Raw genomic sequence first — 26,127 nt, 5'->3', positions numbered from 1 at the left:
GGGGGTTTCCTTTCCAGTTTTGTTCCTGTCCATAGGTAAGGACATCAAAGAGATGATGTGGGGCCGGGGTTGGAGGTGGGAGCTTGTGGGAACAGGATGTCTGTTTCCAGATGATATCAGCAGGGGGTCAGATGAGGCTTGTGAACCCCGAGGACCAGCAGGGCCAAAGAAAAGAAGAAAGTGCTCAGAAATTTTTTTTTTTTTTTTTGGTTTCTTATTAGTTCACCAAAAACTTATGCCAAATAATGAAACACTTCCAAAGGCACCTCGCTGTGCGCCCCTCCCCAGCATAGTTCTGTGCTCCAGCCGCCTCCCACCCACTCCCCCCACCTCCCACTTGAGGGTCATTCTAGAAGTCAAGAATGACAGAAGAGGGCTTTTCTACCTTTGTTGCAGAAGGAGGTCTTGTCAACCAGCATTACAGGATGTAAAGAGAACTGTGTTCCTTGCATACTTGACCTCAAGCTCTGAGGTTCAGACCCATCTTGTTGTCTGGTGTAGACCCCCACAGGTAGTCCAGCGAGGAGGAGGTGGTGGTTTGCCTCCTTCATCACTCAGGCCATGAGACCCAGAAGCCTCACCCCACAGAGGGTGAACCCAGATGTCTTGGGGACCATCCCAAAGAAGTGGTGACTGTGTAAATCCCACAAGCTTGACTTGTGACGTTTTTATTCACCATCATGATTAGGAATATCAGTGTGGCACTGGTGTATCCAGAAAAGAACAAAGGTGTTGGAGTCGGGCAGCATGTCTCAGCATGACTGCGCCCTCCCTCTGAGCACTCTGAGGGCTATTTCTTCTTCTTGGGCAAGGATGGGGTGAGAGGACGGAGCTGGGTGCTCCCTCCATTGACTGCCTGGACCAGCTTGTTCAAAGTCAGAGCACCCTTGGATGCACCATCCCTGGAGGCTTCACTGTGCCCACGTGGGGGTCCTCTCTGGTTTCTCTCTCCTGACAGGGTGGGCCCCCCCCCCTCCATTTTTCAAAGCCCTCCTCCCAGCTCCACTGGATCAAAATGGAGAAAAAGAGAAACTGAGTAAGCCCTGCACCAAGGGGATGTCACAACCCTTCCACCCTGGCCTCTGTATAAATAGCCCAATGTGCTTGGGAGGACTGGGGGTGATGGACTGAAAGGTGGCCCCTGAGAGGACTGGGGGGTGATGGGCTGAAGGGTGGCCCCTGAGAGGTGCACGCCCTGATCCCTGGGCCTGTGACTGTGTCACACGGTATGGCGAAGGGGACTTTGCAGGCAGAATTAAGTTAAGGGTCTTGAGATGGGGAGATATTCCGGATTGTTGGGTGGGTTCAGTGTAATCTGAGGGAATTCACAAAAGGGAGATGGGAGAGTCAGCAGCAGAAGGTGATGTGACCGTGTAAGTAGAGGAGCAGGGAGATCTGAAGGGGCACCAGTGCTGCCTTTGAGGACAGAGGAAGGTGCCAGGGGCCAGGAGTGCGGGCACCTCTGAAAGCCAGAGAAACAGAATCAGACTCTCCCTGAGGGCTGTGGAAGAGGAGTACTCCTCTGGCCCATTTCAGAACTGCTGGCCTGCAGGGCTGCAACAGAGTAAACGCGTGTGTGTTTAAAACTTGTGTCTCTAACCACCAGCGTGGGCTTACTCGTTATAGCAGCAGCAGGTCACAATACCTGGTCTGTGGACACAAGCTCAGTTCCTGGTTTTTATCTGGTAGGTGGTTTCCTTGCACCATTTTATTCAATATTTTACCTCCTTCAGCCTGTGTGGAAACAGCCCAAGAGTGATTGAAACAGAAAAAGGAAAACTAGCTGGGAACTTGACAAAAACATATAAAGTGGAATTTTTCCTGGGGTAGGCTTGGGGTGGGTCTGGAACCAGAGTCACGGGTCCTCATCCCCCGCCAAGTGGCACAGCCAATGCACAGGGTACAAGATGGTGTCCCCACAGCCTAGCTCGCAGGGTGGCGGTTGGCAGATGACCAACACTCCGGTGTCTGAAAGTGCGTTTTGTGCTTCTGTGAATCACCTTGGGGAGACCAGCGTCCCTTCAAGATAGCAGTACCTCACGGCCTCTGCGGAGTCCCTTCTCTCCAATGTGAGTCATGCAAACAGAGGTGGCATCAGTTGCCCTGGATCCAGTTCCTCCAGTTAAACGCAGAGTTGGAGCCGTGAGTCAGCGTCTTCACGGGTGGGTTCACCAACTCCCATTTTCCTTCCTCTTTGTTTTCTTCGCAGAAGCACATACCCAGAGACGGGACCTGGAGCAGAGGTAAATCAGTTATTAAAATTCCATACCAGGTTGATCGATTTTAGACTTGTTCTCAAGCCAGCAGCCTTGAAGCCTGGCATGATACATCCATGCTGGCACTGTGACCTTGAACTCGGCACCAACATCCAACACAGTGGCCCCCAGGGGGACTCCCCACCTCTCCCACAGCAGTGGGAAGTGTCTGCAGACCTCATTGTCTGTCACAACTGGGGGTGCCATGGCATCTCAGGGTGACAGAGGACTGTATTTTTTCCTGGCAGCGCAGGGAGGGGCTCAGAGACCCAAGGGCTTTGCACAGCAAAGAGAGGCGCTGGCTGGGCCAGGCCGGGCCAGGGGTCGGCTCTTCTGCAGCCCCCAGGCCACTCTGGGGCTCAGAGACACCTTGCTGCCCACACCTGCAGCAAACAAGCTGTGGCCGGCAATGGTGCTGTGACCCGGTCAGAGACTATCGCTCGTCACAGGCGTTGTCTGCACTGCTTCACTCCCAGCCTCAAGGCCGGTCAATCAACTGATTAACTTGATGAAAAGGACAAGGGCAGAGAGCAAGTCTCTCCCTGAGTAGGTCTCTGGGGCAGGGAATGGGGAGGGCTGAGTCCTGAGTTTGCCCGCCTCCTTCATCTCGCCAATGGGAGGAAAGCCATCTCTGCTTTGCTGGGTGATGCTCTAGAGGTTGGTCCACCTGTTATTCTTCTCTACACATCCATCACCCACTTGATTTTTCAGTATGTGTTGAGGGCAGGAGGGGAAGGGGTTGACAGTGGATGAGATGGTTGGATGGCATCACCGACTCAATGGACAAGAATCTGAGCAAACTCCCATAGATAGTGAAGGGCAGGGAAGCCTGATGTGCTGCAGTCCATGGAGTCCAGCGAGTTCATGACTGAACAACAACAGATGACCCCGGCCCAACACTGGGCACTCTGACAGCTTCAACAAGCTCCTATGTTCCATGGCTTGATGACTCCAAAGGCTAGAGGGAGGGGCTGCTTTCTGTCTGTCTGCAGTCTCCCCCCTCACCCACCCCCAACCCCAGAGCAAGCCAGCCCAACAACTGGTCTTTCTCTTCTTTCTTAATTTGCTCAACCCCTGCACCTACCCTTGCCAAATGGACCATGTGCTCGACTACTAGAGTGGTAAGGGCTTATCATATGACCTGATTATAAAAGTCCCCTGTCTTGTTTTTTATATTGACAGCAAATGGCCAAAGCTGCCATGATGATAAAGATGACAAACGTCCTCTGACAGACCCCTGCCTGAGGCCACCCTCTGCACAAGAGCCAGCGGACACCTTCTCAGGGGAGGAGGGGGTGTCCCTGCTGCCCTGGGTTGTTCAGGACATTTGTCTCTGTTCTGAGAAGGGGGTGTGGGGACCCACATCCTCAGGCTGCCTGCTTCCGTGGCCCCAAGAGAAAAGAGGGGGCGCGTACCTTTCTCACGAGCTGGGCGAAGTCCGCGCAGTCCCGGGGCAGCAGCCCGAGCAGTGGGCGAGTGCAGGTGTCCAGCGCCGAGCTGTGGCCCACAACCAGGATGACGCCTGCCATTGAAGGAAAGCACGAGTCGGGGCAGGCACAGAGGATGCCCCTTATCAGACGGGGGCCCCAAAGTGGTCAGGTGGAATAAACTTGTGGTGCCCCGAGGCCTTGTCGACCCCTCGTGGAGGCAGGCGTGGTTGGTAACAGGTTAATAACACTGGCAACTGGCCTCTGATTTGTGTGTAAGGTCTTCTGAGCCTGTCACATCCTCACACAGGGTCAGTGCAGACATACCCGCCCTCGAGCTTCAGGGATGGGACAGTGCCATGCTCTGAGCTGTGTCGACAAGGCCTGTGAACTTGAGCTTGATCAGCTGGTCATCACAATGGACCACAGAGGACTCTCACTTTATGGAAGGACCTTCAGAGTCCAGGGCAACATGGATGGGCAGCCAAGGCTGGGATGAAGCCAGGCTGGGGAGTTAGACCTGCTGCTGAGTCAGGGAGACCCTGGGGCTGTACCCACTGAACCACCTGAGGAGGAAACTGGAACCCAAGCTTCCTTGGAAAGTCCTGGGCCACAGAGTGATCCATTCGAGTTGCCCTAACGTGACTGTAAGGACTTCCCAGGTGGCATAGTGGTAAAGAACCCACCTGCAATGCAGGAGACGCTAGAGACGAAGGTTTAATCCCTGGGTCGGGAAGATCCCCTGGAGGAAGGCATGGTAGCCCACTCCAGTATTCTTGCCTGGAGAATCCCATGGACAGAGGAGCCTGGCAGGCTACAGTCCATGGGGTTGCAATGGCACCATTACTTTGGAGGCCACATTTCGTGCATCTCCTGCACTGCAGGCAGGCTCTTTACCACTGAGTCACAGGTGAAGCCCATAACATTCTTGCTATTCCAGACGTGTCCGCCCCTTTCCTCTAATAACATTCAAATCCCTTGAGGGTAGATTATGCATCTTCTTCACTGAGATTTTTCCCATGATGTTCTATTTGATGCCTGACATATGGCTGATGCTCACACTTGCTAACTTAAATCTTATAGAATTGGCTTTTCATGTTTCACCATGGACATTTTCATATATACCCCAAAGGCAGGTCTGATGAATCCCTGTGTCCTCATTAGGGAGTTCCAACATTTGTTGACATTCTGCCCATCTGATATCATCTGTCTGTTACCTGACATCCTTCCCCGTGAGGTTTTTTTATTTTTACTGAAGTATAGTTGATGTACAATATTATATAAGGCATACAATATAGTGATTTGCAATGTTAACAGTTATACTCCATTCATAGTTACTGTAAAATATTGGCTATTTTCCCCGTGTTGCACAATAGATCCTTGCAGCTTATTTTTATCTCCTGCTCCCCTCTTCCATCTTGCCCCTCCCTACTTCCCTCTCCCCACTGGTCCATTCTCCCACCACTCATTCATTCTCTATATCTGTGCGTCTGCTTCTTTTTGTGTTATATTCACTAGTTTGTTGTATTTTTAGATTCCACATACAAGTGCCATGTTTGTCTTTCTCTGTCTGACTTATTTCACTTAGCATAATGCCCTCAAAAGTCCATGCATGTTGTTACAAATGTCAAAATTTCATACTTTTTATGGCCGAGTGGAATTCCACTGTACATATGTACCACATCTTAATTTCTTGGTTGGATGATGGACACTTAATGCAGTTTTTTAGAGCATAGCCCAAACATCACACTACTTCTCAGGATGTACCACGGTTTGCATCTCCAAATGAGGACTTCTCATTTTTACACAACTGCCATACCATTACCCCACTAACAAAATTAAGTGTTTTTTAAATATTTCCATATTCACCTTCCATATTTAAATTTCTCTAGTGGTCTGAGCCATCAACTTAAACAGATGTTTTGTTTGAATTGTCATTTAGACATGACCCAACATTTGGTAGTTTGGTCCTTAGCTTCTACTTTTGTTTCCTGGGAAGTGGGCACCGGTGGTCTGTGTTGACCCTGTGATCCTGGGTCCCATCGGTTCTGGAATTGGGGGTCCCAGGGTTTTGGGGGCATGTGTCTCTACAGAGGCAGTGTGCAGCACTCTGGAGGTGGGGAAACTGGATGGGGAGGTCAGGGCATTCCTAGGTTCAAAATCAGCCATTTCCAACTCAGAGGTAGGGGACCCCGGCCCCTGGGGCTGCTGGCACCAAGGTCGCTGGGGCACTTACCATCCTGTGGGCAGGTGCTGACGATCTGCTCCATGCTCACTGCACACCTGTGCACATAATCATCATAGCTCTCGGCTGGCAGGAGAGAGGCGAGGGGGAAGGCGGGCCTAGAGGAGGAGAGGGGAGCTGCCATTCTGGCCCATGCTTCAATAGAAGGAGCGAGATGGCTCTGCCTCTAGCTAGGGCTCACGGTCAGCAGTGAGCCTCCAGTTTTGTGCCCCAAACCAGCAAAGGGCTGGTGTTGGGGGCTGCAGCCTGCATTGTCACTGAGCAGCAGGCACACAGGCTTGTGATGGCAGAGCCAGCTACGGGCAGTTCTCTGGCTGACACATGCTAGCCGGGCTCCCTGACCCTCTTCTCAGTGGGCTGGACCTGTAGGCTTCACGTCCAACCTTGTGGACTGAGTTCAGTCAGAACCCCTCACCCCCTGTATCTGACCACCCTGGATACCTGAGCAAACTCGGCTCCCCCTCCACCTCCAGATGTGACTGTCCCCCTACCTGTCTGCAGTAAGGATTGTTTAAGGTCTGCAAGAATTGCCCTATTCTTATATGAACTTCCCACCCCACCCCTCTCCTGGTTGAAAAATCCCCACTGGGCCTTGTATTTGGAGAGGAGTCCCATCTCTCTTCTTCTGCCACGCCCCACTGCAGTGGTCCCTCATGAATAACACCTTCATCATCATCTTTAAACAAGAAGCAGGAAGCCTAGTTGTAGACATCATGAGGCGGCTCACCTGTAATCCAGGCTGACGTTGAAATCCGCCTCCTTCATCTCTTCCAGGGTCATGAGGGTGGGGGTTGTTTTGCCGGCCTCCCATTTGGTCCATTCGAAGATGCCAGGTTCCACTCTTATCTTAACTTTTTTCTCCAGTTTGAACTCTGAATTCAACAGAACACAAGTGTTTATCATCTTTAGGGTTTATTTTGGCTTTCTGTAAATAAGTCTCTTCCTAGGTCTAAATCAACCCTTTGGGGGGAAAAAACATGATTTTATTTCACGCACAGTCATGCTAGTTCTCAGACAAGAGCCACTGGGCAGTTGGAGGCTATCAGGATGACCCTCTGTCCATCAGGAAGGACCGGAGTCTCCTGGGATCTGGGAGACACCTGAAGCCCCCTGGTGCTCACCCTATCCTTGCATGGGTCCCACTGCACACGGCACTTGGGCTCATCCTCAGGTTAAGAAGGAGCGTACCCATGAGGACTTGGCCAGTCCACTGATCCTCGGAAAAGACGAACAATCGTGGAGACTGTTAGTCACACAGAAGCGCCATCCTGGTAAACACTTAGCCCAGACCGAGCCAAAGCAGAGGGTAGATGGGAGTCATCTTCTAGAACATTCTAACTCTCCCAACTCACCCTACCCTAGGATTTTTTTTTTTAATAAGAAAAAAAAAGCTCCACTTTCTATTGTAAATTAGAAAACTGGAAATGGAAGTCATGATCTGTTTTGCCAAAAATAGCACATATTTTTGCTATAGAAAAACACATTCCATAACTGATTTTTTTTTTTCTCACACCTTCGGTAACTCCTCCTCCAATGACATCCTTTCCACTGCTCTTCTAAGCTCAGCACCAACCTCTCTTAAAAAACCCATGCATAAGCTGGTCCAAGGCAAATTAAAATCTTGACCTTCCAGAAATGCTCACAGGCTCAGTGCCTCCTCACAGTTCTCAGGGGCTGGTTCGCAACTGTCTTGTAGATTTAGACTGTCATTCACAGCCATCCACTCTCTTTGCACCTCTGCTCACTGCCCTCTCCCCCCAGAGAAGAACCATGAGGTCACGGCCATGCGAGAAGGTCGCTGCAGTTCTCACTGACCTCTCAGTATATGTTTGGCCGTCTGCAAACAGCGGAGGGCGGGGGAGCTGAAGACTGAGGCGATCCTGATGCCGCTGTCCAGCAGAGCTTCCCCTGGAAAACAGCAGTGGGAGATGTGCCCTCTTCATCAGTGTAGCCGCCCAAGGGGGCAACTTCGGAGGGCAGCTTACTACCTGTGGCAGGAAAGCTTTTATGTAGCTCCATGATTCCCACCCCCAGTGTATGCACCTCCTACGATTGTGCCTGACGTGTGGATGGAAACTGTGATTAAGTTCAGCTGGCATGGCCCCCAGGGAGAAGCTGGTTTTAGTATGTTCCTCCAGCTAACCACTGTGTGACTTGGGAAGCCAATGAACCTTCCCAATTCTAGATTTGAGTTTCTTAATTCATAGAATGCAGACCAGATGAGCTCAATGGCCTCTTCTCTTCCACAAGGTCAATCATGTGGAACCAGAACCTCAGACAAAACAAACAAAGGGACAGATTTTGAAATAAAATCAAAGACAGGATGTATCTTTCAATTTTTAAAATGACATCCTTAGTGTACACAGTGATCACTGATTTTTTTTTTTTTTCCTTTTCTCTCTTGTTCTTTTTATCCCTTTCATTCCTCCTGACTTCCCCACCAACCCATTCCTGGGTCAAGTCTCTGAGCTTCCTACTTGCTGTGTGATCTTGGGTTACTATGTGATCTTGGGCAACATACTTAACCTCTCTGGGCCTCAGTTTCTTCATCAGCAGAGTGAGGATAATGCTAGTACTGCCTTCAAAGCGTGTGGCAAGGGCTCAGTACAAGTGAGTGATAATCACTGCTGCAATCATTGTTACTATTCTCTTGGTTGTTGCTGTTTAATCGCTAGGTTGTGTCTGACTCTTGCAACCCCATGGACTGTTACCGGCCAGGTTCCTCTGTCCATGGGATTCTCCCGGCAAGAATGCTGGAGTGGGTTACCATTTCCTTTTCTAAGGCATCTTCCCAATCCAGGGGTTGAACCCTTCATTTCCTGCCTTGGCAGGTAGATTCTTTACCACCGAGCCACCTGGGAAGCCCCATTCCTCCTAGGTTGAGCCTCAAACATACCTGCCATCCTGGACTGGAAAATTCCACAAGACGATAATGGTGGATCGTTTTCAAAGTCTTTGATGCCGCGGCTCCGTTTGGGCAGGCTGCGAGGGAAGTTCAGGTCTGGCCGGTAATATCTTCCTACAGCATAAATAAGCACCAGTTGTTCAATTCCATCAAGTTAGGTCATACCTGTCCCACTCAATGCTTAAGATCAAGACCCACATTTGAAGCACAGTAATTAAACTGTTGTCAATGGTGTTTTTTCTTGAATGCACCCTGAAATGTAGATTAAATTTCAGGAGGAAATTCTACTCTACTCAGCGCACATTTCCTCAAACTCAGAAAACCTGTGTTTCATCTGCAGGCACCACCAGACCTTCTTCATTCTCTCAAAACCCCTCCCAAAGATACACTCGTGCAACTGCCCTGATTAAGAACAAGCATCTCCATGACTGACTTAGCTTAACTCAATACGAATCTCAAATTGGCATTAATTAATTAGATGCAATTCAACCCATCTCCATGGCTTTAAGGTGTCACATTGCCTGTGGGCCGGAATACAGATGGCAGGAGTGGGTCCTGCATTGAGTGCTGTTAGTCAATTGCTTCAGGCTGGAGAATTCCATGGACAGAGGAGCCTGGTGGGCCACAGTCCACGGGGTCGCAAAGAGTCCGACATGATTGAGCGACATCATGTTCACTTTCACTTTTCACGGGGGAGTGGACGTCAGGGGGATTCACTGGGACTGCCCTACCCCCACCCCAATCCATTCAGAGGCTCAGAGCACTTTGGTTCGCCTTGAGTTTGACCTTGAACTCTGCTTGGATGGTCTGGTGCACATCCTGGCACCACCAGTGACTAGTTGTGTATTAGAGGCAGCTGACTCACTCCCCTTATCTGTAAAACGTGGGTGATGATATGGTTGTTTGAATGAGTCAGTAAGGAGATGCCTGGAGCCCACAGCCTGGCTCAGAGTAAACAGTCAGTAGGGTTAGGTTTGATCTCATCCTCAGATAATCTGTGATCCCCACAGAGGACTCCGTAACACACCAAGCCCTCACATCTTCTCACATGTCTCCCAGACGTCCTGGCCACAACAGATTCTAGCAGCCAAATTCCTCTCCCGAGGCTGCTCTGTGTATGTCATGTGGCCGGTCAACACTTGTGCCTGAACACACCAGCCCAGCCTTCCAACAGTTCACCAATCAGAGAGAGGTAGCGGCTGTTTTCCATGTCTTGTCTTTTTAGGTTCCATGCAAGATTTTTCTAGAAGCCACCTCCCCAGAATTTCCATTGACAGAGACTTTGCTGGAACTGGAAGCTTTAAAGGCTTTTATTAAATGCCAAAGTGTTAACTGCATCTGCATGGAAGGTGGTATTTGTTTTCCATTCAAAGAGAAGGTCCATCACTTTTATCATATTCTCAAGAGCATCTATGACTCCCCACATGTGAACCTACTCTGTTGAGGTCTTCTGCCCTCAGTGATGCTTCATCTGTGGTCACTTTGTGAAGCAGAGGGCAGAGCTCCAAAGAAGCCGAGAATCTGGGAGGAGGTTAGGTTCTGATGGGAGTTCAGTCTGAGTAAAGAATGGTGCCCCAGGGCTCTGACTAAGCATATTGAGACGTGATCTGTGTTAGCTCTAATTCCTCTGTTTGGATCCTGCCAGGACTGTACTTACCATCAGGTGTTGTACATTGCTGCAGCCAGGACTTCCCGAAGATCTGGTCCACCCTCTCCCCATGGCGTACCACCAGGACGCTTCTCCTCACTATCGTGGCCTGGGATGGGGGGAGGAGAGGCGCCTGAGGTTTAGCACTGCGTTCTGAGACTTGTCCCCGGCCCCCACTCCAAGGCATCCTTCCCGTCCTTGTTCAATAACTATGCTGTGCTGTACTCAGTCACTTCAGTCGTGTCTGACTCTTTGCAACCCTGTGGACTGCAGCCTGCCAGGCTCCTCTGTCCATGGGATTCTCCAGGCAAGAATGCTGGAGTCGATTGCCATGCCCTCCTCCAGGGGATCTTCCCCACCCAGGGATTGAACCCACATCTCTTATATCTCCTGCATCGACAGGTGGGTTCTTGACCACTGGTGCCACCTGGGAAGCCTGTTGAGCAGCTGCAGCCTGTCTTACCGGGGCCTTTACAATGAGATGGGAGTAGAATCATCTGTTATTTCTTGCAGCCTTTACTGTTCTAGGTACTAGAGTGCACACAGGAAATAGAGAGAAAGTGGAATGAATGGTCCACCCCTCAGCACATCAGTTTTCCACCTTCCCTCTTCTTCCAAGTGCCTACCCTGGTCTTGTCCCTTCAGGCTGCTGGAATGAAACACTTTCTGACCCAGGGATTGAACTTGGGTCTCCCACATTGCAGGCAGATTCTTTACCTTCTGAGCCACCAGGGAAATCCATAATCTATAGTATTAACATAATAGTATAAAATATATATTACGTGGTATAATAGATGTATATATATGATACGTAGATAAGTACAGATCTTTTCTTAACTTGTGATGGGTTACATTTCAATAAAACCATCATAAGTTGAAAATGTCTTAAGTCAGAAATGCATTTAATGCATCGAAACTACTGACCATCTAGCTCAGCCCAGTCTGCCTTAACCATGTTCAGACACCTACATTAGCTGACTGAGGGGCAAACTCATCTATCACAAAGCATATTTTATAATTGTGTTGAACATCTCCTGTGACTTGCTGGATACGGTACTGAAAGTGAAAAGCGGAACGGCTGTCTAGGTGCAGCATGGTTATCAGTGTATCAGTATTTCACCCTCGTGATCAAGGGCTAATGGGGCTGTGCTGCAACTGCCAAGCATCAGAGAGAGGACTGGACTACACATCACTAGTCTTGGAAAAGAGCAGAATTCAAGTATTTAAAATTCTACTGAACGATTTGCTTTTACATCATCATAAAGTCAAAAGATTGTAAGTTGAACCTTATAAGTTGGGGACCATCTGTATCTAATGTATCTATCTATGTATCTTCTATGTATCTATTATCTGTCTATCTGTCTGTCTATCATTTATCCATCCATCCATCCTAGTCTCCTCTGTTGCTGGCACTTGTCCTCTTCTGAGGGGCCCTCCAGGACCACCCACGTGTTGGCATGTTAAAGATGGTTCTCTGCTTGGTGTCAGGGTATATGTTTAGCTCTGAGTAACCAGGGAAGAGGGGCTTCCCAGGTGGCACTAGTGGTAAAGAACCCACTTGCCAATGCAAGAGATATAGAGAGACACAAGTTTGATCCCTGGGTTGGGAGGATCCCCTGGAGGAGGGCATGGCAACCCACTTGGAGAATCCCAAGGACAGAGGAAGCTGGTGGGCTACAGTCCATGGGGTCGCAAAGAGTCGAACATGACTGAGCAACTGAACAGCAGTTCTGGAGCAGAATGGGAAATTCCACATCAGCACAGGCCCGTGGTCTCCTGTGACTTGTGCCGTCAGCATCTGGAGCATCTGTGCCTGATTCTGGGACACAAGGTGTTGTCCACAGGTGCCCCACTTAGGGGGTCTCACTGGGGCTGAGGACAAGCGTGGAAAGATGAGTCACAGATGGTAGAGGATGGAGGGGGAGCAGAGCTGATGGTGCTGCCACAGGAGGTGGGCTGGGGGGACTCCACGGAGGACGCAGGACTTGGTCATGCCTGGGGTCAAGGTCACCAGGGATGTTTGGGCTGAGATCACCAGGAATGTTATAGCACCCACTTCAGGGATGAAAACAAAAGTAGCTTGTTCCCTTCTGGTTCTGAAGGCTATCACAGGGCCAGTTCCCCTCAGAAGCTCTAGGAGAGGGTCCTTCCTGCCTCTTTGAGCTCCCGGCAGCCCCAGCATCCTTGGCATGTGGCTGCCTTGGTGTGTGGCTCCAGGTTCTGCCTCCTGGGCACATGGCTTCTCCCTGAGTGCTGTGTCTCTTCTACGCGCATCACACCCCTGCTTTCGGTGATTCGGTTTAGAATTACGGGATAATCCAGAACAACCTCTCCACTGAGATCCTCATCTCAGTCCCACAGGCAGACACACGTTTCCTTGTAACTTTCACAGGCGGCAGGAATTGAGACCTCACTTCTTTGGGGCCATTATTCAGCCCACTACATGATTGTTTTTGCACACCTGTAGCCAGTTTCCCTTTCTCACAACGTGGATGAAGTGGTCTCAGACCAGAGGAGGGTTCCATTCACAAGGACTGGTGTCAGGGTCTCACCCACTAAACACCAGCACGTTCACACAGAGGCTGAGCCTGAGGCTGAGCTTTTCCTCCTAACTCCTCTCCTTGTTCAATCTGAAAAGAGGGGGCTCAGTCTCAGGGGGCCCCCAGCCCTACTCTAGGCCAGTTCTCCCCCTCCCCAGTAAGACTGAGGCAGGCAGCGGGTGGTGCCCATCTGTGTCTGCCTGGGGCCGGCAGGCCTCTGGCCCCCAGTCAGTGGCTCCTCTTCCCGGGCCGTTGTCCCCCTGAGGACCCAGCTAGAGGTCACCGTGATGCCCTCACGCTGTTCTGGTTCCCACGCCCTGTGTGCAGCTCTTGTCTGACCTAGAGGCAGCCTCTGGGGTCTGATGGGTTCTTGGGGCAGAAGTCAGCTGGCTGATGGCAGAGTTAGGGAGAGAGCACGGCAAATTTGGAGGGCTGGGTCTCTACCCCTTCCCAAGCATGTGTCCTGGCCCCGTGAGTGACTGACCTTTGGTCACGAGTACTGAGTTTTGGACAAGAGCTGTATGTGGACACTGTGGACACTGTCCTGCGGACACTGGACAGGTTCACAGCCGTGTGTGTGTGTATATGTGTATGTGTAGTATGTGTGTATGTGTATATATGAGTGTGTGTATGTGTATATGTGAGTGTGGATATGTGTGTGTATGTGTATATGTGTGTATGTTATATTTGTGTAGTGTGTGTGTATGTGTATATGTGTGTATGTGTGTGTATATATGTGTGCATGTGTATATGTGAATGTGTATATGTGTGTGTATGTGTATATGTGTATGTATAGTGTGTGTATGTGTGTATGTGTATATGTGTGTATATGTGAGTGTGTGTATGTGTATATGTGTATGTGTAGTGTGTGTATGTGTGTGTATGTGTATATGTGAGTGTGTGTATGTGTATATGTGTGTAGTGTGTGTGTATGTGTATATGTGTATATGTGTGTGGTATGTGTATGTGTGTGTATATGTACATGTAGTGTGTGTGTATGTATGTGTGTGTGTAGTGTGTGTGTATGTGTAGTGTGTGGTGTGTGTGTATGTGTGTGTATGTGTATGTGTAGTGTGTGTGTATGTGAGTGTGTGTGTGTGTGTATGTGATGTGTATGTGAGTATGTGTATGTGTATATGTGTGTGTAGTATGTGTGTATGTGTATATGTGTGTGTATGAGTGTATGTATGTGTATATGTGTGTGTGTATGTGTGTATTGTGTGAGTTTGTGTATGTGTATATGTGTGTATGTGTATATGTGAGTGTGTGTATGTGTATATGTGTGTATGTATGTGTGTATGTATATGGAGTGTGTGTAGTACGTGTGTATGTGTATATGTGTGTATGAGTGTATGTATGTGTATATGTGTGTGTGTAGTGTGTGAGTGTATGTGTGTATGTGTATATGAGTGTATAGTGTAATGTATGTGTATATGTGAGTGTGTGTATGTGTGTGTGTGGTGTGTGTGTATATGTGTGTGTAGTGTGTATATATATGTATATGTGAGTGTGTGTATGTGTATATGTGTGTATGTATGTGTGTGTATGTGTATATGTGAGTGTGTGTATGTGTATATGTATATGTGTGCGTGGGTCACCCTCTTCCCCGGATGGACGGAGCAGAGGGATGTGGTAGCAGAAGGATGGGCCCTTTGCTGGCCCACGCAGGCCTGAGCTCCAGGAAGCAGTGTCTGAATGAAAGCTGCTCCTGGGGGGCCGAGTCTCCCCGGAGCTGACCCAGGGCACGGTTGCGTGGTTTGTTTGGTATCAAGGGCCCCGTCACCTGTAGGGACTGCAGGCTGCTGAGGCTCCTGGACGAGGATGGTGGGTTGGGCTCCCCGTTCCGTCTGCTGCTGGCCTCGCCATCCTTTCTGGAGCTCAGGTCAGGGGCTACACTGAAGGTGTATGTCCTGTGGGAGAGGAGAGGGATGTCATGTCATGTGGACACTGGGAGGCACTCAGTCATCACGTGATTGAGAACACAGGAGACCAGATGGGTGGGTGGGGTCATTTTGAGGGTGAAACAAAACAATGGTTCAAAACAGCTCTGTGCCCAAAAGCATGGCATCTCCAGAGGAATGGTGGTGGTTTGTCTTCTCCATCACCACCTGTTATGGACTGAACTGTGTGTCCCCAGATGTCTAGTCGTGAGGCTCAGGACCTCCAAATGGGACTCTATGTGGAGGTAGGGCCTTTAAAGAGCAGATGAAGTTAACATGAGGTCACCAGGGTGGGTGCTCATTCAACCTGCCCAGGTCCTCCTGAGAAGAGATCAGGACTAGAGGGAGGACCCTGTGGGGACACAGAGAGGAGATGACCATCTATACACCCAGGAGAGAGGCCTCGGGAGCTTGAGCTTGGCCTTCCAGCCTCCAGGACTGTGAGAGAAGGGACACCTGTTTAAGCTGCCCCATCTGTGCTGCCTTGTCACTGGGCAGCCAGGGCATCATCCTCTTAGATTCACCTTCCAAAGGCATGAAGATGCTTGTGGTGGGGATGCAGGGCTAAGGGAGCAGAACAGACACATCAGTGCCATAGAAACACACAGAAAAGGCACCCATGCACGAGTGGGCAGGTGGGCAAACTCAGTACCCAAGCAGTTGTAGACAGAGTGGAGGCTGCTGCTGGTCCAGGGGATCAAGAAAGCTGCCCTAGGTGGGCAGTTGCTTGGAAGCTCTGAGGACCACCAAGCGCACACAAGAGCTGTGAGAACCCCAGAAGGCCAGCGGGTGGTGATGCCGAGGTAGAGGACAGGGTAGGGGCCAGAGGAGGAGCATGAAAGAGGAACTAAGAGCCAATGGTCATGGAAATCCTCCAACAAGAAATTGCCAGGTTCCCCCAGGGGAAACTCAGTTTACAAAGGGAAAGGTCATCTTTTTAAACTGTATGTAAGAATCATCTGGGCTTGCCAGGTGGCGCTAGTGGTAAAGAACCTGCCTGCTAAAGTAGAAGATGCAAGAGACATGGGTTTGGTCCCTGGGTCAGGAAGATCCCCTGGAGGAGGGCAGGGCAATCCACTCCAGTATTCTTGCCTTGGAAATCCCATGGACAGAGGAGCCTGGTGGGATACAGCCCATGGGGTCACACAGAGTTGGATAAGACTGAAGCGACTTAGCGTGCACACACACAAAAATGATCCACAGTCATCTCTTGGTTCCCTTTCTTACTGGACCTGAACCTGGGTCCTGGTGATTTTGAGGGGAGGACTAGTTATACTGGAGTATAACTATATAACTAGTTATACTAGCTACACTCATGGGGCCTGTAGACTGCTTTATAGCACGTGGGCAAGTTTCAAACAGGGTCAAGCAAAAGACATAGCCATTCAGAGCAAAGACATGAACCGTAGCTGGACAGGGAAACAGGAAAAAGAGAACTTGTGCTTGATTTTGTTTTTAAGATGACAGCATCTTTGTCTGCTGGGGGGAGCCATTGGGGAGGGTCTCATGGGGACAAGTGATGCTGGTACAATGCCCTTGGAGGATGCAGGATGCCCAGGAGGTGTGGAATAAAACACACTACGAACAGGCACCCTCAGCTAGGGGTTGGGACCAAGCACCACAGTGTGACGAGGGGAGAAGGGTAAGTGGCCCAGAGGCTGCAGGTGACTGGAGTGGGGGATATTCTCCCAACATTCACCTCTCATAGCAGATAGGAGTGAAGAATGCAGTAGGTGGCCTTTTTCATCTTTTCCACTAGATGAAAAAGTCAGACGCCAAGCAGCTGGTGAGCAGAGTGTCTGGGATTTATGGTGGGCGAGAAGGAGGCAGACAGTCCTCTCACGTGAGTGACTGGTAAGGGAGCATCGTCTTTATTACTATTTACTTTCTGAAAAGCATTATCACCTTGCTGTTTAACTTGTAGTTTTGTCTGTGATTTTAACATAGAGAAGGCTTACAATTTAAGCATTTAATAATCATTATTAAAGATGATCTGATTAAAGATGAAGTCTGAAGCCCAGGAGACAGCACCTCAGATAGCTCTGAAAAAGCAAGAGAGTTCCAAAAAAACATCTATTTCTGCTTTATTGACTATACCAAAGCCTTTGACTGTGTGGATCACAATAAACTGTGGAAAATTCTGAAAAAGATGGGAATACCAGACCACTTGACCTGCCTCTTGAGAAACCTATATGCAGGTCAGGAAGCAACAGTTAGAACTGGACATGGAACAACAGACTGGTTCCAAATAGGAAAAGGAGTACGTCAAGGTTGTATATTGTCACCCTGTTTATTTAACTTCTATGCAGAGTACATCATGAGAAATGCTGGACTGGAAGAAGCACAAGCTGGAATCAAGATTGCTGGGAGAAATATCAATAACCTCAAATATGCAGATGACACCACCCTTATGGCAGAAAGTGAAGAGGAACTAAAAAGCCTCTTGATGAAAGTGAAAGTGGAGAGTGAAAAAGTTGCCTTAAAGCTCAACATTCAGAAAACGAAGATCATGGCATCCGGTCCCACCACTTCATGGGAAATAGATGGGGAAACAGTGGAAACAGTGTTAGACTTTATTTTTCTGGGCTCCAAAATCACTGCAGATGGTGACTGCAGCCATGAAATTAAAAGACCCTTACTCCTTGGAAGGAAAGTTATGACCAACCTAGATAGCATATTGAAAAGGAGAGACATTACTTTGCCAACAAAGGTCCATCTAGTCAAGGCTATGATTTTTCCTGTGGTCATGTATGGATGTGAGAGTTGGACTGTGAAGAAGGCTGAGCGCCGGAGAATTGATGCTTTTGAACTGTGATGTTGGAGAAGACTCTTGAGAGTCCCTTGGACTGCAAGGAGATGCAACCAGTCCATTCTGAAGGAGATCAGCCCTGGGATTTCTTTGGAAGGACTGATGCTAAAGCTGAAACTCCAGTATTTTGGCCACCTCATGTGAAGAGTTGACTCATTGGAAAAGACTCTGATGCTGGGAGGGATTGGGGGCAGGAGGAGAAGGGGACGACAGGATGAGATGGCTGGATGGCATCACTGACTCGATGGACGTGAGTCTGAGTGAACTCCGGGAGTTGGTGATGGGCAGGGAGGCCTGGCGTGCTGCAATTCATGGGGTCGCAAAGAGTCGGACTCGACTGAGCGACTGATCTGATCTGATCTGATTAAAGATGAAGTCTGCAGCCCAGGAGACAGCACCTCAGGTAACTCTGAGAGACTGCCCCAAAGAGGCCGTGCTGTACCTAGTCATTCAGTGGTGCTGACTCTTAGTGACCCCGTGGACTGCAGCACGCCAGGCTCCTCTGTCCATGGGATTCTTCAGGGAAGAATACTGGAGTGGGTTGCCATTTCCTCCTCCAGGGAATCTTACCGACTCAGAGATCGAACTTTTGCATCACAGGTCACTTCTTCACCATCTGAGCCACCAGGGGAGCCCAAAAGATGGCTCTGTTACATCTCACTTAAGATATGTTCCATTGTTTCTCTGTTTTCAAACTCTACCCAGTCCAGAAATCAGAAGTACCGTCATTTAAACGTCCTTCTATTTAAAAATAATTTTCATTTTCTGTTTAACTCGACTCAGTGTGTGCTATAGGATCATACAGAATACCACCTGTTTTATACCCATGTATTCTCCTATTTCTGATGCACCCATCAGATAGGAGCCCCTAATATACCAGGTCTCCTGCTCTGCCGTCTATTCTCTTTCCCTCATCAGTACCATATCATAGCTCTATAACATGCTTTTAATATCTGGTAAGGTAGATGTCTCTTCCCATCATTTTTGTTTCCCAAAGTGTTCTCAGCTCTTCTCTCCTGTTTTTTCTCCCAGATAAAGTTTTCAAACATTCAGTGAAGTTCCAACAAATGACCCCATTGGGATTGCCCTAGAAGGTACTTCACTAAGCCTGGAAATGACTCTGACAGGATTCGTCCTGCTCCATCGTGAACCTGGTGTGTTCCTACTTATTCAGCCCCTTGGTAAATGTTTTCTTTTCTCTCTCAGAGAGGCCCCAAGCCCTCCAGTGCTTGTAAGGCTGATGGCTCCCAGGCCTGCATCCCGAGACCCTCACCGGGTCCTGAGCTGGGAGTGGAGCCATTTCTTCTGCATCTCAGGGGCCCACGGGCTCGGTCACCTGCCTTTCTTCCTCACCACCATACACTCAGTGCCCACGTGGGGTTTCAGTGTAGTGAAAGCATTTCTGAAATCGTCTGCGAGTTGTACCTTCTCTTTCCATGTTCTCTCCTGTCTCAAGTGGTAAATCCTACCAGAGGGGTTCAGGTTAAACAGATTTACTTGGCTCATATTCTTACAGCATTTAGGGCTTTAGCTGGTGGTAAGCAGATGAGAACACGATCCCTGTACTCAGACCATTGACCATTGACGTTTCCCCCTTCAAGCGAACACGCTCTCAGTATTTGAAGAGCCTCACATTGATACAGGAAACACTGATTGGTTTCCCCTTCCTGAGGGTGAGGTGGGGCCCCCCACACACACCCTGCTTGTGGCCCACAGGGCAGGTAGTGAAGCCATGTTATCTATAAATAACATCTGTGAAGTTTACAGTCAGAGAGAAAAGCTGAATTTTTTTTGCTAGTTTATCAAATGAAATACAGCCTAGATTATGATGGGGATGTTGGCAATGAGAGGAGAAAGGAAAGAAGGTAGCATTTCGATATTTCTGTTTTTCTCTTAAACCTCAGAAAACTACTTAATGCTTAACTTACACCATAGAGATAGATGCGTTTAAATTCCCCCTGACTTTTACCAGGGGCACAGCTGCCATTTGCGGGTTGTGTGGACTGTGTCCCAGCGTGTCTTCCAGAAATGCCAGAGTGAGGAACCACAGACGAGGTGGCTTACGGGACAGATACTTATTCTCACACAGTCTGGAGTTTGAGAGCCCAAGGCCGAGGTGTGGTCAAGGCTGGTTCCCCCCGAGGCCTGTCTCCTGGGCGTGTGGATGGCCATCTCCTCCCTGTGAACAAGTGTGATCATCCTTCTCTGTGCGTGTTTGTGTCCTCATCTCTTACTCTTCATATGAGGACACCAGTCAGCTGGATCAGGGCTCATCCTTGAGATCTCCTTTTACCTCAATCACCTCTTTAAAGAATTTCCCTGGTGGCCCAGACGGAAAAGCGTCTGCCTACAATGTGGGAGACCCAGGTTCAATTTCTGGGTCGGGAAGATCCCCTGGAGAAGGCAATGGCAACCCATTCCAGTAGTCTTGCCTGGAAAATCCCATGGACGGAGGAGCTTGGTAGCCTACAGTCCACGGGGTCACAAAGAGTTGGACACGACTGAGCGACTTCACTTTTTCACCACTTTAAAGACTCATCTCCAAATATAGTCACATTGTGAGGTGCTGGGATTAGGCTGTCAACATATGAATTTTGGGGACCCAGTGCAGCCCATGACATCACCTTTATAACTTCTGAGCTACTTGCCACCAACTTGCTCTGTGGTTTTGGAAACTCATGGGCGTGTATTGCTTCCAGGTTGGGACTCTTATCCTGGCTCAGAGAGGATGTGTTCTCTGAGCTCTAATATTCCCAGTTCCTTGTTGGACAGTTATACTACATCCTTCTTCTCCGTGGAGGGTTGAAAACTGCTGTGATTAATGTATGAACTCCATCGTCATCACGCTGGTGGCCTCTGATCTTTTTCTTCAAAATAATGGGTGAAGTAATGGTCATTTTGTTGCCAAGTGAATCCAGAGACCCCGAACTGTTGGCACAAAGACTGAATTGTCATATTGGAGATGGGTCACTGGTGCAGGAAAACTTTTCCTGCTTGGATTGCATGTGCCAAGTGTGAATTCTGAACTGACACTTTCCAAGATATTTATCCACTGTCTGAATAACAGTATGTCTGCCCATAGCCAAGGTAGCCGTGGGACAATGTCACTGAACTGCAATTTCTTAATTTCTGCTTAAGCAGTTAGCGATGTGTCCTGACATTCTGGGGCCGGTTTCTGATTAAAAAGCTCTGAATGGTTAATAAAGTACACTTGTGGCCGTTTTAAAAGACACAGCCAGGACAGCCGAGTCTGACAGCAGAGCTGGGTCTCTGCCTTTCTGAGTCATAATCACAGGCCACTGTTTGCCATGCGTCTTCCCCAGCATGAATGCGGCGCTTCCAAAACACGGTCATCAGACACCCACGGCCCAGCTCAACACTCAGTTTTCTCTTCTTTTGCTGTGATTCTTGTTAATACTTATACATTTCTGCAGGAAACTTGCTTCTAGAAGGAATAGTCCCAGAAATGTCCAGCCTAAAACCTGGAATGGTTATTTTGGTGGCAGGTTACTGACAGATAAACTTTAAGATGAAAAATGTAACAAACATAAACTCATTTTCTAGAGAGTCTTTGCAGCATAGTTGTACCAACATCCAGCTTGCCAGTTGCCTGGTGCCCGTGAAGCTCTTTTGTCCTGAGCAAGGACTGGAGGACTCACTAAAGGACATGAGCCAGATGGAAGCCCATGCCTCCTGGACCTCAGATGGTCAGTTAGGGTGGAAGCAGCATCTTCTGCCTGTTACTCCTTAAATGGACTGACTGAACTGGTTCTACAAGGAACCAAGTGCTTCTTTAATTGCATGATGAATTGGCCCCTCCAGTTCCCTGGGCCCAAGTATTCTCAAGTCTCAGAGAGGATGATGTAGCCAATTATCTCTGCAGTACCACGTGGTACCAACGTGCTGTGATTTTGTCCTGGCTACTGGACCCATGGCCATAGCCACATCCAAAAAACTGTGCTTCTCTGGAATGACTGATGTCCTTGCCCCCGGGATGACTGTGATGGTTTTGTGGAAATTGTGTCCCGTTCCACGTTGGGTGTGGGAGGGCTTGGAGCCTGAGTCCCACAGCTTGCACGGTGGGTACAAAGCTTGGCCCCAGGCTTGTCTGACTTCTCTCCCTTTGACCCAATTTCCTTATATTTTTTTCTTTAAAGTTAAAATTGATTATCTTACATTTTGAAGAAGCAATGCATTTCTAAGTTTCAAAAATTTTAAAAATTTTGCAGTTGTAGAGACCTAAAAGACCATTCTCCCAACTCCACCTTCAACCCTGAAGGGTAGCTCTGTTGGAAGTTTCTAGAGGTTTTTCCCTTCCAGGGAACTTTTAGGCATCAGTTCACTTCAGTTCAGTTCAGCTGCTCAGTCATGTCTGACTCTTTGCGATCCCATGAATCGCAGCACACCAGGCCTCCCTGTCCATCACCAACTCCCGGAGTTCACTCAAATTCATGTCCATTTAGTTGGTGATGCCATCCAGCCATCTCATCCTCTGTCGTCCCCTTCTCCTCCTGCCCCCAATCCCTCCCAGCATCAGGGTCTTTTCCAATGAGTCAGCTCTTCACATGAGGTGGCCAAAGTATTGGAGTTTCAGCATCAGTCCTTCCAATGAACAACCAGGACTGATCTCCTTTAGGATGGACTGGTTGGATCTCCTTGCAGTCCAAGGGACTCTCAAGAGTCTTCTCCAACACCACAGTTCAAAAGCATCAATTCTTCAGCGCTCAGCTTTCTTCACAGTCCAACTCTCAAATCCATACATGACCACTGGAAAAACCATAGCCTTGACTAGACAGACCTTTGTTGGCAAAGTAATGTCCTGCTTTTCAATATGCTATCTAGGTTGGTCATAACTTTTTCTTCCAAGGAGTAAGCACCTTTTAATTTCATGGCTGCAATAACCATCTGCAATGATTTTGGAGCCCCCCAAAATAAAGTCTGACACTGTTTCCACTGTTTCCCCATCTATTTCCCATGAAGTGATGGGACCAGATGCCATGATCTTCGTTTTCTGAATGTTGAGCTTTAAGGCAACTTCTTCACTCTCCACTTTCACTTTCATCAAGAGGCTTTTGAGTTCCTCTTCACTTTCTGCCATAAGGGTGGTGTCATCTGCATATCTGAGATTATTGATATTTCTCCCAGCAATCTTGATTCCAGCTTGTGTTTCTTCCAGTCCAGCATTTCTCATGATGTACTCTGCATAGAAGTTAAATAAACAGGGTGACAATATACAGCCTTGACAAACTCCTTTTCCTATTTGGAACCAGTCTGTTGTTCCATGTCCAGTTCTAACTATTGCTTCCTGACCTGCATATAGGTTTCTCAAGAGGCAGGTCAGGTGGTCTGGTATTCCCATCTTTTTCAGAATTTTCCACAGTTTATTGTGATCCACACAGTCAAAGGCTTTGGCATAGTCAATAAAGCAGAAATAGATGTTTTTCTGGAACTCTCTTGCTCTTTCGATGATCCAGCAGATGTTGGCAATTTGATCTCTGGTTCCTCTGCCTTTTCTAAAACCAGCTTGAACATCTGGAAGTTCATGGTTCACGTACTGCTGAAGCCTGGCTTGGAGAATTTTGAGCATCACTTTACTAGCGTGTGAGATGAGTGCAATTGTGCAGTAGTTTGAGCATTCTTTGGCATTGCCTTTCTTTGGGATTCAAATGAAAACTGAACTTTTCCAGTCCTGTGGCCACTGCTGAGTTTTCCAAATTTGCTGGCATATTGAGTGCAGCACTTTCACAGCATCATCTTTCAGGATTTGAAATAGCTCAACTGGAATTCCATCACCTCCACTAGCTTTGTTCGTAGTGATGCTTTCTAAGGCCCACTTGACTTCACATTCCAGGATGTCTGGCTCTAGGTGAGTGAACACACCATCATGATTATCTTGGTTGTGAAGCTCTTTTTTGTACAGTTCTTCTGGGTATTCTTGCCACCTCTTCTTAATATCTTCTGCTTCTGTTAGGTCCATACCATTTCTGTCCTTTATTGAGCCCATCTTTGCATGAAATGTTCCCTTGGTATCTCTAATTGTCTCAAAGAGATCTCTAGTCTTTCCCATTCTGTTGTTTGCCTCTATTTTTTTGCATTGATCGCTGAGGAAGGCTTTCTTATCTCTCCTTGCTATTCTTTGGAACTCTGCATTCAGATGCTTATATCTTTCCTTTTCTCCTTTGCTCTTTGCTTCTCTTCTTTTCACAGCTATTTGTAAGGCCTCCCCAGACAGCCATTTTGCTTTTTTGCATTTCTTTTCCATGGGGATGGTCTTGATCCCTGTCTCCTGTACAATGTCATGAACCTCTGCCCATAGTTCATCAGGCACTCTATTTATCAGATCTAGTCCCTTAAATCTATTTCTCACTTCCACTGTATACTCATAAGGGATTTGATTTAGGTCATACCTGAATGGTCTAGTGGTTTTCCCTACTTTCTTCAATTTAAGTCTGAATTTGGCAATAAGGAGTTCATGGTCTGAGCCACAGTCAGCCCCTGGTCTTGTTTCTGCTGACTATATAGAGCTTCTCCATTTTTGGCTGCAAAGAATAATCTGATTTTGGTGTTGACCATCTGGTAATGTCCATGTGTAGAGTCTTCTCTTGTGTTGTTGGAAGAGGGTGTTTGCTATGACCTGTGCATTCTCTTGGCAAAACTCTATTAGTCTTTGCCCTGCTTCATTCCGTATTCCAAGGCCAAATTTGCCTGTTACCCCAGGTGTTTCTGGACTTCCTACTTTTGCATTCCAGTCCCCTATAATGAAAAGGGCATCTTTTTTTGGGTGTTAGTTCTAAAAGGTCTTGTAGGTCTTCATAGAACCATTCAACTTCAGCTTCTTCAGCATTACTGGTGAGGCATAGACTTGGATTACTGTGATATTAAATGGTTTGCCTTGGAAACGAACAGAGATCATTCTGTCGTTTTTGAGATTGCATCCAAGTATTGCATTCTGGACTGTTTTGTTGACCACGATGGCTACTCCATTTCTTCTAAGGGATTCCTGCCCACAGTAGTAGATATAATGGTCATCTGAGTTAAATTCACCCATTCTAGTCCATTCTAGTTCACTGATTCCTAGAATGTCAACATTCACTCTTGCCATCTCTTGTTTGACCACTTCCAGTTTGCCTTGATTCATGGACCTGACATTCCAGGTTCCTATGCAATATTGCTCTTTACAGCATCAGACTTTGCTTCTATCACCAGTCACGTTCACAACCGGGTATTGTTTTTGCTTTGGCTCCATCCCTTCATTCTTTCTGGAGTTATTCTCCACTGATCTCTAGTAGCATATTGGGCACCTACTGACCTGGGGGGTTCCTCTTTCAGTATCCTATCATTTTGCCTTTGCATAAAGATGCATATAAATATATGTGAGTACAGATGATCATGTTTTAATTCATCTGTTCCCCACAGTTAGTACTATCCTGTACACATTGTTCTGCAATTTACCTTGTATTTTTTTATATCAGTGGATAAATACCTCCTCGTGATCATTTTTAAAAACTTCAAGTATTCTATTGTATGGGTGTATCATAATTGATTTCAGGTGCTTATTTTCAATTTAATTATCTCTTCCTTTCAGGTTCAGAATAAGGACGTGTATTTTGTAGTCCTTTGGGGATTATGGTCTCAGAAAAGTTTTATAGAGTAATTGATGTCTTCTGAATGTTTTCAGTGGAAAGCCATGAATCAGTCAAGACATTTACCAGATACCTACAGGGATAATGCTGCCAGCACGGAGCAGGCCATTTTCACCAATGGTAGGAATGATCTAGAAGCATACAAGTACTGTGAACACTCTTTCCAGAAGACACTCTCTGTGACTCCAGGAGAGATGTGTGGGCTGCAGGGCGGGGGTGGCACTCACCTGTGTCTCACCCAGGTGTCACACTCGCTGGCTCGCTCTGTGTAGTTCTCTGGCAGGAAGCCCCGGCAGCCCGTCCGCTGCGAGATCCCAATCACCCAGCCCTCGCTGGCTTCCTCCTGCTGCGTGGGGTCCACAAAGATGTAGTCCCCAGGGCTGAGTGTCAATTCATCCACATTCTGGGGTTTGTACTGGAACAGGACCCGCAGGGTCTGGAAAGGAGGCGGGAGTCTTCAGGTCTCAAGTAAGGGCTGGTTCTGTGTCTCCAGGACACACCCAAGCCTTTGGCTGATGACAGTGGAATGTGACCAAAGGATGCACAGACTTCTTTGGAGAGATTTAGAAATGGGTATTGGTAACTACCTGTCATGTCTCTGTCTCTCTCATCTATCTACCAAAGTATCTGTATTTGTGCTCACTCAGTCATGTCCCACTCTCTGTGACCTTATGGATGGTAGCTTGCCAGGCTCCTCTTTTCATGGGATTCTCCA

General features: G+C 48.1%; 1 protein-coding gene across 1 annotated transcript in view; it reads right to left on the bottom strand.

Annotated features, from left to right (window-relative positions):
• Window positions 1-6,661: 6,661 nt before the first annotated feature.
• The window catches only part of UBASH3A (ubiquitin associated and SH3 domain containing A), a 34,652-nt gene continuing 15,186 nt past the window's right edge, over window positions 6,662-26,127 (bottom strand). Inside the window, exons 6-11 of the mRNA XM_055569742.1 lie at window positions 25,640-25,848; window positions 14,804-14,930; window positions 10,490-10,589; window positions 8,824-8,946; window positions 7,743-7,915; window positions 6,662-6,799 (exon numbers count right to left, since the gene is read on the bottom strand). Of these exons, the coding sequence (XP_055425717.1) occupies window positions 7,746-7,915; window positions 8,824-8,946; window positions 10,490-10,589; window positions 14,804-14,930; window positions 25,640-25,848 (729 nt within the window). The 3' untranslated portion in view covers window positions 6,662-6,799; window positions 7,743-7,745. The remainder of the gene's footprint in view (window positions 6,800-7,742; window positions 7,916-8,823; window positions 8,947-10,489; window positions 10,590-14,803; window positions 14,931-25,639; window positions 25,849-26,127) is intronic.

Source organism: Bubalus kerabau, chromosome 2, assembly GCF_029407905.1.
Source record: "Bubalus kerabau isolate K-KA32 ecotype Philippines breed swamp buffalo chromosome 2, PCC_UOA_SB_1v2, whole genome shotgun sequence".
Taxonomy (NCBI): Eukaryota; Metazoa; Chordata; class Mammalia; order Artiodactyla; family Bovidae; genus Bubalus; species Bubalus kerabau.
The sequence above is the reverse complement of the archived record's forward strand: the minus strand, read 5'-3'. Positions and strand labels throughout refer to the sequence as shown.